We start from the raw sequence: 12369 nt of genomic DNA, 5'->3' as shown, positions 1-12369 counted from the left end.
GATTCGTAACCACTACGCTACCAGAGCTTCCTTTAAAGCCTCAGAAATCCTACCCAGGGTCACTACAAGTTCCAATGGGATGACACTTAAAAACAACAAGAGAGCAAGTTAGAATATGATGAATATTATTTAATGCTATATGAATTTAGTGGTGGTGTCTGTAGGAAAGTGGAGAAAAGGCCAGACATAGAACTGTGTACTTATGGATTCTATTCCTTAGGTTTGAGGGAACCATATTCAACAGTATTTTCCTGATAGATATTTCACACTAAATTCCTCTCGTTACTTAGTGGTTATAGCACTTGGCTGCTAACCCAAAGGTTAATTATAAATACAAGTGGCTTCACTGGAGAAAGGATTGCAGTCTGCCTCTGTACAGATTCACAGCTTTGGGAATGCTATGGGGCAGCTGGACTCTGGCCTGTAGGCTTGCTGTCAGTTGGAATTGACTTTATGGCAATGACTTTTGGACTCTGTATTCAGCTGGGCCCTTCAGTTGTATTGACTTCCCAGCTCTGTCACGATCACCAGATAATTTCTCCTGTTTGATCATTGTCATTAAAGGATGTGATATCACAAGCATTTTTATAGCAAATAGAGTTCTAAGAAAGATTCAGATATAAATCAATTTGGAAATTTCCAAGAAAGTGGGTTCTGAATTTTCCAGTTAAGCTGATGACTCAGTCATCAGTTTTATATTGGAATCTTGGCAGTCTGGTTATATTTCTTTGACTTGTAAAAGGCTATTTTAATGTTCTGTGTATTCTAAGCAATCATATATTATTGTTTAAACATTTTAAAGTTTGAATAGATGATTGTTGTTGTTAAGTGTCATCAAGTTGGTTCCAACTCATAGTGACCCTGTGTAGGGTTTCCAAGGAACAGCTTGTGTGTTTGAACTACTGATTTATTGGTTAGCAGTCCAGTGCTTATCCTACAGTGCCACACCTGAAGTCTTAATATTTATTGGAATAGATTATGTCAAGGGAAGAAGTAAAAAGTTCTCAGTAATAATTTACGTGACCTTACTTTTTTTTTTTAAAGTCTAGGCTAGGTGTGTATTGATCCTTTGTACCCTTGAAAGTAGCAATATGTTTATGATGTGGAAAATGTCAAGATAGTTATACTAAGAACATATTTTATGTCCTCAAAATGGTTTCTTGATTGTGACATTTTTCCTTATATAATCAGGTGTTTAATTATTACTATTTGCATTTAAGCTGTTTTATATATATATATTTATGTTTTGATTATCATATTCTACATATAAACACTTGACAAATCAGAAGATAGTCTGTATTGAAGTTTCAAATATAATCCATACAGGATAATGATAAACATAGTGTTAAGTATTTTACATACAAGTACATTCCTTTGTTAATTCCATGCACTAAGCCTTTGAAGTAGTTATATTAGTCCTATTACATTATGGAACTATAAGCTCACAGAGATTAATTTGCCCAGACTGGACCCTTTGTGGCAGAGCTAGTATATAAATTGAAAGCTAAGTTTGGACCTGTGCTTTTAATGACTGTTCTATATTGACTCGAATGGTACATTTTCCTTAGTAGATAGAATTTATATTAACCGGCTGGATAGTGTTTGTTCTGATATGCATTAGGAATATTAGAATGTAAATGATTAAGATATTTTTTCAATCAAAATGAACCATTAATTCCCTCATGAGAGTTGATTCTAATCAGATTGGAAAGACGTCACTGACATTAGTAAATCGTAGTGAACTCTGGTAGCATACTGGGTTACGCATTGGGCTGCTTAGCTGAAACAGTAGCAGTTCAAATCCACCAGTGACTCTTTGGGAGAAAGATGAGGCTTTCAGCTCCTGTAAAGATTTACAGCCTTGGGTGTAAATTTACAGGGTGGCTATGAGTTGGAACTGACACAATGGCACACAACCACCACCACCACCAAAATAATAGACAAAGATGGACTCTGACACCAGAAACTTAACGTGTTAAACTCTCCTTTGCCTGTGATTCAAAGAAGCCCTAATGGTGTTATGTGTTAGGTGTTAGACTGCTAATCAGTAAGGTCAGTGGTTCAAACTCACCAGCTGCTCCAAGGGAGAAAGGTGAGCTGTCTGCTCCCTCAAAAATGTAGTGTCAGAAACCCCATGAGTTGAAATAGACTCAGTGGCAGTGGGGGTGGGGGAAGTCTTTGGTGGGGAGGGGCAGGGGAGACGGGGGAGAGTTGCCTGTGATTAGCTGCTTTTGTTTTGTTTGCTAAATGCTGTCCAGTCAGTTCCTACTCCAGTGGCTGGTGAGTTTGAATCCCTGACTTTGCAATTCAAACAGACCTTTTAGGTCCAGGGTCCAGTGCTTATCTCCTACAGCTCCTGGTGGTGGTGGAGGTGGTTATATGTTATACAAAATAGTCTGTCTACCTCTGTGAGATACATCTGGTTTATCTGTAAAAATGATCTAAGACTGCCTAACTCCCCTCTGCCGTGTTCCTGAGTAGAAAGACATGATGAGGTATCTTATACAATAGGATTACAGATTCTTTACAATCATGGGTGTTCTCTATTGTAATTATATAAGGCTTTTACTGCTTACAAAATAGTAACACGTTAACCCATTACCATTGAATTGATTTCAGACTCATGGTAGTTCCATATGTGTCAAAACAGAACTGTGCTCACAAAGTTTACAGAATCCGTACTAAATAAAAGATAAATCTTACTAATGTTTTAATCTACTAATGTAGGAAAAAGAAAGGTTTTAAAAAACCATTTTTAATTTTATTCTTTGTGATTTCAAAACTAAGCAAAACAAGCAAACATAATAATAATAATAAACCTTTGCTTCTATAGTTAGACATTAGCAACATTTTATGAGCTTGTGACCTTTCCTTTGGATGTCAATTTATGTGCAGTTTAATTGAGCTATTATTATATCATAGTGGAGAAAACAGCACTTTCTTTGCTTTTATAGCTGCTGGAGTTCTTGTAAGAAAAAGTTAGTGAAAAGGGGAGTGACAGTAACTAGAATGCCACAGAATTATCTTTTAATGTGTCTTCAAAGGAAAAACACTTTTTTTTTTCTCAATTAAATGAGAGATAAGGAGAACATAAAAGGGTTGAGAGATGCTCTTTGGTAGATATCCTGTTTTAATAAACACACATGGAGATAGATTCCTTGAATCCAAATCAACTAGATGGAAAATGACTGAATAAGTGCTAGTTTGTGCTGAGCTGAGAAGTACAAAGTGAGTAAATCTAGTAGTGTATCTACATGTTTAAAATCTTTGTCATTTACCCATTTTTTGCCACATTCCAGGTGTTCTACATTTTGCAGAAATTTTCAAAGAAAAGAGAGAAGTTATTAACAGCATTCCTTCCTTGTTCTTAGCAACTCTGTCCACACATCATAACTTTCCATACATCCCTTCCCCTGCTCTAGCTTTCCACAAAGACAACAGCTTCTGCTCGCTCTCAAAAAACAGTTTCTGGAGAGAAAAGATAGCTCTCCGGTCTCACAGGGTTCCTCTCATAGATTTGTTTTTTGATACCAGGGTCTTCTACATTTCAAGTTGCATGTTTTACTAGTTTTTAAATTTCCATTTAAATTCTTGGTTAAAAGTAGCTTTGATCACTTACATGAATAATAAACATGTTGCTGAGGAGGCATCTGTTTATTTTTCCTTACCCAGTGCCCTCCCTATGAGGACCCTCAAGGGGAAAAGTCTTTCTAGTGCTACTATCAGCAAGAGTTGTCTTGTGGGGAGCAGTTGCTGTCATCTTTTGCCAGCATTTTTACTTGTCTCAATTACCACAATTCATTTTTGCTATAATTTATCCACACGAGGCTTCAAAAAGTTCGAGGTCAAATGAAGTGAAAAGATAATGGCATTTTTCCACAAACTTTTTAAAGCCCCTCATGTATTTGTTTTCTATTTTGCTTTATCTATCATAGCTTTATCCAGAGTAATAGCCTGAGGAGAACAATGATTATCAAGTTGACTATGAATGTTTTCCTGGTTGTGTTTTAAAATATCACTTTTCATTGAATTAAGTATAGCAGGGCCTCAGCTTACAAAATGGAAACATTTAAAGATTCGGAAACTGGACTTTTGAAACACAAAATAGCTTTTTCCCTAGAAACATTGTTTGTAAGTAATAGTTGTAAACCTACATCTATATATGCTGTTGTTGTTAATTGCTGTCCAGGCAGTTCCAACTCATAGTGACCCCATGTAGAGTTTTTGAGGCTTTAAATCGGTGGGAGCAGAAAGCCAAATCTTTCTCCTAAGGTAGGCTGGTCGGCTTGAACTGCTGACCTTTTGGTTCGCAGCCCAGTGCTTATTCTACAGAACCACCACACTCCATATGTATATATAAGCACAAATGATATGTAGGAATATAGAGTCCTGGTTTGGCTCTGTAGAATAAGCACCAGACTGCTAACTGTAAGGTCGGCAGTACATACCTGCCACATGCTTCTCAGAAACCCCATACATGGTCACCATGAGTTGGAACTGATTCGACAGCACTTAACAACAACAATACATGTATTTATATACATATATTTATTATTTCTCCTCAACATATATGAGGCTAGTTGACGGGATAGGAAGGAAGAAGTTTTATGAGAAATAAACATGAACTCAGGAGCTCTGGTAGCGTAGTGGATATGAATTGGGCTGCGAACCTTAAGGTCAGCAGTTCGAAACTACCAGCCGCTCTGCAGGAGAAAGATGAGGCGTTCTGCTCCTGTAAAGATTTACAGCCCTGGAAACCCTGTACAGGGTCGCTATGGGTCAGAACTGACTCGACAACACTTAACAACAACAACATGGAGATCTTGTCTGTACACAGCTTTCCCCCCACTTCCCTCTGGCCTCCATTGCCTGAGAGACGTAAGGGTGCAAACCTTAGAGTGACACTAGTGAGTACAGTGAGGAAGCTGGGCAGCATGGGAGAATTCTGAGCAAGCCAGTTAAGCAGTATGTGTGTGTGTGAGGTAAGGGTGGGGACAGCCTATTCAGTCCCTAGTTCCTTTCATTTGAGAAACTGCCCCACCAAAGTTGAGAGCATGTGTCATTGTTAACACAGGGGCCTTAGGCAGCAAGACTTCTTATTGGCCTGGAGAGAATGTTTTCTCCTGGTGCTGTTCTGCTACCTAGGGGCAGGACTCCTTAGAGTGCTCTCAAGGGCTTTTCTCTAGAGCTAGGGTGTTTGAGTGTTTTTCAGTTCACTATTTAAATGTGTAAAATGAATGGTTGTATATAAAACTCACATGGATATGAAATAGATGCTAGTGACCAAAATTTCAGAAGATTATGTTAGGCAATCAGCCATGGTATTTTCAGTAACCTCATATGCATGAGAAAGCAGGACAGTGTGAATAAGGAAGACTGTAGAAGAATTGATGCTTTTGAGTTATGGTATTGGAGGAGAATATTGAAAGTGCCATGGGCTGCCAAAATAACAGTTAGATCTGTGTTGGACGAAGTGCAGCCAGAGTGCTCCTTGGAGGGCAGGATGGCCAAACTTTGTTTCTCATACTTCGGACATATTGTCAGGATAGACCAGTCGCTGGAGAAGGGTATCATGTTTGGTAAGGTGGAGGGTCAGAGCAAAAGAGGAAGACCCCCGTGAGATGGATTGGCCAAGTGGCAGCATCAGTGAGCTCAAGCATGGCAACAATTGTGAGGTTGGCCCAGGATCAGGCAGTGTTTCATTCTGTTGTGCTGTGCATAGGGTTGCTATGAGTTGGTACTGACTCGATGGCACCTAACACCACCACCACCACCATATTAGGAAATATTCTGGACTTCAGTCTAAAATGTCAATATTCTGAGTATAATAAACCTTTAACTTTATTCTAAACGTGGCAATAACTAAAACCAATAATAAGGAAAGTAACTGTGTATATATTTATATATATGGGCTTCAAATTTTTCATGGAAAAATTCTATTATCTTTTCATTTTATTTGTTCAAAAACTTTTTGAAGCCCCCTTATATAAGTTGTGACAATATTTTACAAGTGCAACCCTTTAACCACTTGTTAGTTTCGCTGTCAATGTTTTAAGCATGCCAATTCTTTGAGTTAAACTGTACCTCTGAGTGCATGTTTTCTGATTTCCAAGGGATAATATGTAAGAAGTATAATTTCATGTACTTTGCACTATGTAAGATAATTTAGCAATCATTATGTTTTTATTTTAACTCCTAATTGCTCTTGTTCTAGGGGGTAGTAATCCTAGAAGAATGTCAACTGCCAAAAGAAATTTTGAAGAAACAAATACAATTTGCTGACCAAGCAGCTTCTTTAAACACTACAGGGAATCCACAGGCCTCACAAGACAGTCAAGATTCTGTTCCAGAACAAGACTTTGAAATGTCACCTAGTAGCCCTACACTGCTTCTTCGGAACATAGAAAAACAGGTAAAGTGAACTAAGAGTCAGGTGTCAAGTGGCATGGAATGACTTCTAATTGAGTTTATAAACTGTTCAAGTAAACATTAGTATCTCTGTGCCTCCCTGGATGATAATGATTAGAGTTGACCATTTTTGACACTAAATACAATGAAAATACTTGGTGTATGACTGATACCTTTTATCGTATTAGTGTAATTTAGAGTATTTGAATATAATATGTAAAGTATTGGTAAGTAGCTTCAAGGTAGTAACTCACTTATACCAGGGTTGGAAACCCCTTTTCTAACAAAGGTGTTTAAGGTCAGATACTTTTCAGGGGAAAAGCATAATGTACTATTGTTAAATCAATCAAAAATTATTTGACTAATTATCAAGAGAGATTTTTAATAAAAGATAATATTGGGATATGGGTTTCTTCATAAAATCTGATCATGTATAAATGGAAAATCAAAGAAGCCCTTAACAAATTACTTTGATTCCAAAGCCTTCCCTGGTATTTAGGTCCTGTAATGAATGGCTTCAGAAGTTTATTCTACCCCATAGCTCTCCTTTGAAAGCAAACCAGTTATTCTGACTTGGGCATTGGTGACTCTAGAACACATCTGGCTTTGTAGGAATTTGTTACTTTGGGTTCAGAGTAAACCTGCCAGAACATACCTAGTTTTGATACTTGTCTCCTTGGGACATGATACGGATTCATGTCTCCCCACATCTAATTTTCTTGGGTTTTTCTAATAAGCACTGTGAAAAACACTATCACACTCCCTGTTTTTGTTGTTAAGTGCCATTGAGTCAGTTCCGACACATAGCAACCCTGTATAGAGTATCCAAGGAGCAGCTAGTAAATTTGAACTGCCGACCTTGCAGTTCAAACCTATCTTGGTGTCAGTCGAGTGCTTATCGTACAGCAGCACTCCAGGAGCCAGAATGCCTTTTTGATGCCACCAATTTGTTTAGTTGAACCTGGGCTCATGTCAGAATTGATTAATTAGTAGGACTCCATGCAAAATGAAATTATGGAGCCATTAAAAAAATATATTCAGAATTTTAAGAGAGTGAAAGCAAAGCACACTACCTAGCATGTAGTTGCTTATACATAGCAGGTGTTTGACACATTGTTGCTGTTGCTAAAGTGCTGTCAAGTCAGTTCTGACCAGTAACTACCTTGTATAAGGGTTTCCAGGGAGCAGCTGGTGAGCTTGAACCACTGACTTTGTGGATCAAACCAACTTTGCAGTCCAGTGCATGAGCCCACAGCTCCACACCAGGACTTGGCATATGTTGTTGTGAAGTGCCGTTGAGTCAATTCCAACCCATAGCGACCCTGTATAGGGTTTCCAAGGAGCAGCTGGTGAGCTTGAACCACCGACCTTGCAGTTCAAACAACTTTACAGTCTAACGCATTAGCCCACAGCACTGGACTTGGCACAGAGTAGGCAATAAATTAAACTATTGTATGTTAATAATTTGGCTGTATTATGGAAAATATTATGTAAATGAGATTAACTAGGCTCAAGGTTTTTAGAGGATGGGATGGATAGAAAAAGAAACTGTAACAAAAAGTGGTATAGAAAGGAGGGGCTACTTACAGATTTTTAAAATATGAAGGGATATAAAAAGTTTGTAGAAAAATGAAATGAAAAGGTAATGGAATTTTTCTAACAACTTTTTGAAGCCACCTTGTATTTTCTAAAATGTAAACATCTACTTGTTTCATGAGAGGCTAAGCATATAAAAGTCATGATAGATCTTAGATTTAACACATCTTTCGTGCTTAGCATTGGTAAAAGGATGACTGTTTTCTTTCAGAGTGCACAGTTAACGGAAATCATCAACAGTTTGATTTCCCCACTCAACTTATCCCCAACTTCATCGCCCCTCTCCTCTAAATCCTGTAGCCATAAATGTCTGGCGAATGGCATTTCCAGGAGGTAGGTATCAATAAAATAGTTTCGTTTCTAAATTTGGCTTATTTCATTTCATTTTCATCTTTTAAGTATTGTTGTTAGTTGTCATCGAGTTGGCTCTAACTCTTAGTAACTTTATGTATCACTGACTGAAGTGTTGCCTGGCCCCGCACCTTTCTCACACTTGAAGTATTATAATGACTTTTTCTTGTTCCTTAAGTAAGTACTACATGAGTACACTGAATAGACCATGGATACAATTTTGAGTTACATTCAACTTACATAATTACTTAAACCAAACTCATTTCCGTCAAGTTGATTCCGACTCATAGAGGTCCTACAGGACTGAGGAGAACTGCCTCATAGGGTCTCTAAGGCTGTAATCTTTACAGAAACAGACTACTATCTCATTCGCTCATGGAGCAGCTGGTGGGTTTGAAACGCTGATCTTTTGATTAGCAGCCAAGCAGTTAATCACTGCGCCACAGGACTCCTTTGTTTGCATGAGGAAATCTGTCTTGGAAGTATAGCAAGAATGAGCCTTAGAAGCGAAGATGGTGAAACTTCATCTCATGTACTTTGGATTGTTACCAGGAGTGATCAATTTCCAGAGAAGGACATGGTGCTTGGTAAGGTAGAGAGGGTCAGTGTAAAATAAGAACATTCTCAGCAAGATGGATTGACACTTTGGCTAAAACAATGGGTTCAAACAGAGCAATGATTGTGAGGATGGAATAGGACGGGCAGCTGTACATAGACTCACTTTGAGTAGGAACTGACTCAGTGGCACCTAACAACAACATTCCTTATAGGATTTAGTTTGAAATTAAAGATATGTTGTATAAAGCAACTATGATATCCTCATATCCTCAATTAGGAAAGACATAGTATAAATTAATTATAAACGGAGTTATAAAACATTTAAACTAGTGCATGAGCTTGTAATTTGGAACTAGCCATTTTGGATAATATTTTGTGTATCTATCCAGATAGAGAGAGCCCTAGTGTGGTGCTGTAGGATAAGACTGTTACCTGAAAGGCTAGTGGTTCAAACTCACCAGCCTCTCTTTGGAAACCCTATCTATACAGGGTCATTCTGAGTCAGAACTAACTCAGTGGCACTAGCAACAACATGAACAACCAGACACAATTACACATATAAGTATTTACATATGAGTGTATGTATATATGTAAGTATACATATATGTAATTACATCTGGTATATGTGGACTTCAAAAAGTTTGTGGAAAGATTCCATTATATATATATTTAAAGTTTTTATTGTGAATTGAGTGATAGTTTAGCTATCAGTTTTATACTTACCTATGGTATTTCATTTCATTGCAATGATTACAGTCTCCTCTGTGCATCATCATTCAACAGTATTTGCTTCTATTCCCTCTGGTTTTTGTTTTTTAATATACACAAAAACACTCAAGAATGTGTAATCTTTTAAACAACCAAAGGACACATTCTGCAAGCCTGCCTCCTGGCCGCCAGCACACAGCTTTTCTCTTTCCATGAGTCCTGAGTCCTCAGCTGCTCTCTCTCTCTCTCCATGTCCTCATCTCTGCCTCCATCTCTGGTGTCGCTGCTTCTCTGCAGAGGGTCCCAGCTCATGCTCTTCTCCCTTGATGGTCCTAGAGTCCTCTGTTCCTGGAAAGTAAGATTAACTACTACCCCCTCTATGTTACAAAACTTCTACCTCCACAGTTGTGACAATTACAATTCATCATGATAATAATTACTCACTATTGAAGAATTCATTATCTTTTAATTCAATTTTTCCACAAACTTTTTCTTTCTTTTCTTTTTAAAAATTTTTTTATTGTGAATTGGGTAAAAGTTTACAGACCAGATAAGTTTTCCATTCAACAATTTATATATATTGTATTTCATGTCACTGATTGCAATTCCCAGTTATTACATCACTTATCCTGCTTTCTCCCTGTATTTCCTGTTTCCATTCCGCAATCTTTCTTAACCCTCTGAACTTTGTCCTTAGGTAAATGCTGCCCTTTTGATCTCAAATGGTTGATTACTCTAAGTAAGATGCCCTAATTTCCTAGTGTTATTGTTCCTTTTATGTTGTTGTTGTTGTTGTTATGTGCCGTGGAGTCGGTTCCAACTCATAGCGACCCTGTACAGGGTTTCTGAGGCTGTAAATCTTTATGGTGAGCAGAAACCCTCATCTTTATCCCGTGGAACAGCTGGCAGTTTCGAACTGCTGACCGTGAGATTAGCAGTCCGATTCATAACCACTGTGCTACCAGAGCTCCTTGTTCCTTTTTATAGCCCTGTTGTTTCATTGAAAAGTGAGCCTCTAAGGGAGTGAGTTCATTTCCAGACCTGTAGAGTGACTAAGGACTAGTTGTGGGGGTTCCTCCATTCTCTATCTGAATACTAAGCCTTGTCTTTTTTAAGATTTTGAGTTTTGTTCCACATTTTCAACCCATTCTACCCAGGACCTTCAGAGGTGATCTCTTTCATAGCAGTTTGTAGTGGTCGCCAGGCACCACTTGTTCTGTCACAAAGTCCTGGAGACTGGTGTTCTTTTGGTCCCTTAGTGTACTGGACGAATTGTTGTCTCATTCTTCTTTCCTCTGGACAAGGACTTAGAGAGCTGTTTATGAGATCTTAAGACCCTAGTTATTATTCACCAAAACAGATGTAGAACATTGTTTGTGTTCCACTAACTTTTTGAAAAACGCTTGTGTGTGTATATTTATATAGTTACCCTGTATAGGAGTTCCACGTCTATAAATCTTTATGGAAGCATAAGAACACCTGGGGAGAAAGATGGACGTGAACTGATGACACTACAGTTAGAATCTCACAATGTAACCCACTGCACCACTAGGGCTCCCTGTATATTTATATATTGTTGTTGTTGTTAAGTGCCGTTGAGTCAGTTTTGACCCCTGGCAACCCTATATAGGGTTTCTGAGGAGTGGCTGATGAACTTGAACCTCCAATTTTGCAGTTCAAACCGACTTTGCAGTCCAGAACATTAACCCACATTGCCACACCAGCTGGGGTATATTTAAGACCATATTTCAGCTTTCATGGACTTGTTTTAATTTTTTTCAGCTTCAGACTGAACTTGCATATGAGCAATTGATGGTCTGTTTCAGTCTGCCCCTGGCCTTGTTTTGGCTGATGCTATGGGACTTTCTCACCATCTCTTTCCACAAATGTAGTCAGTTTGATTTTTGTGTTTTCATATGGTGAGGCCCATGTGTATAGTTATCTTTTATGTTGTTTAAAAATGGTATTTGTAATGAAGAAGTCATTGGCCTTGTAAAATTCTGTCATGTGCTCTCCAGCATCATTTCTATCACCAAGGCCATATTTTCCAACTAGTGATCCTTGCTATTTTTATCCAACCTTTGCATTCCAATTGCCAGTAATTACCAATACATCTTGATTGCATGTGTGATCAATTTTAGACTGAAGAAGTTGGCAGAACGCTTGAATTTCATCATCACTGCCCTTAGTGGTTGGTGGACAGATAGTGGTGTCAACTGGTCTTCCTTTGTGCAGTCAATAAAACACAGGGAAACATCTTTCTGATATTCTCTGCTTTCAGCCAAGATCCTTCGGACATCAGCAATGAAATCCCTCATTCCACGGCCTCTTCTGAATCTGCCTTGAACCTCTGGAAGTTCTCTGTCAATGTATGAATGTAGCTGTTTCTAAAATCCTGGAAGGTGCTTTATCCATTCACAAATCCTCATACTTCTTTAGGCCTGTGATATGATACAGAGTCCTGGTGTGGCGCTATAGAATGAGCACTGGACCTCAAGGTTGGTTTGAACAACAAGATTGGACATTCAAACTCAACAGCTGTTCCTCATTCACCCTAAACAGGGTTGCTATGAGAAACGACTCGACAACACTTAACAACAACAACAACAATGATGTAATACAAGCAGTAATAGTTAATAAGGTAGTCAAAAATCGCTTCTTGAGCTGATCTTTGAAATTTTCTGTTCAGCTCTTGGACCTCCTCATTTCTTCCATTTGCTTTAGCATCTCTATGCTGGAGAGCAAGTT

General features: G+C 38.3%; 1 protein-coding gene across 1 annotated transcript in view; it reads left to right on the top strand.

Moving 5' to 3' along the window:
* KANSL1L (KAT8 regulatory NSL complex subunit 1-like) overlaps positions 1 to 12369 on the top strand; it is a 112357-nt gene that overhangs the window by 47226 nt on the left and 52762 nt on the right. Inside the window, exons 3-4 of the mRNA XM_006872742.1 lie at positions 6215 to 6412; positions 8216 to 8337. Of these exons, the coding sequence (XP_006872804.1) occupies positions 6215 to 6412; positions 8216 to 8337 (320 nt within the window). The remainder of the gene's footprint in view (positions 1 to 6214; positions 6413 to 8215; positions 8338 to 12369) is intronic.

The sequence above is a fragment of the Chrysochloris asiatica genome, unplaced genomic scaffold, assembly GCF_000296735.1.
Source record: "Chrysochloris asiatica unplaced genomic scaffold, ChrAsi1.0 scaffold00212, whole genome shotgun sequence".
Classification (NCBI taxonomy): Eukaryota; Metazoa; Chordata; class Mammalia; order Afrosoricida; family Chrysochloridae; genus Chrysochloris; species Chrysochloris asiatica.
The sequence above is the reverse complement of the archived record's forward strand: the minus strand, read 5'-3'. Positions and strand labels throughout refer to the sequence as shown.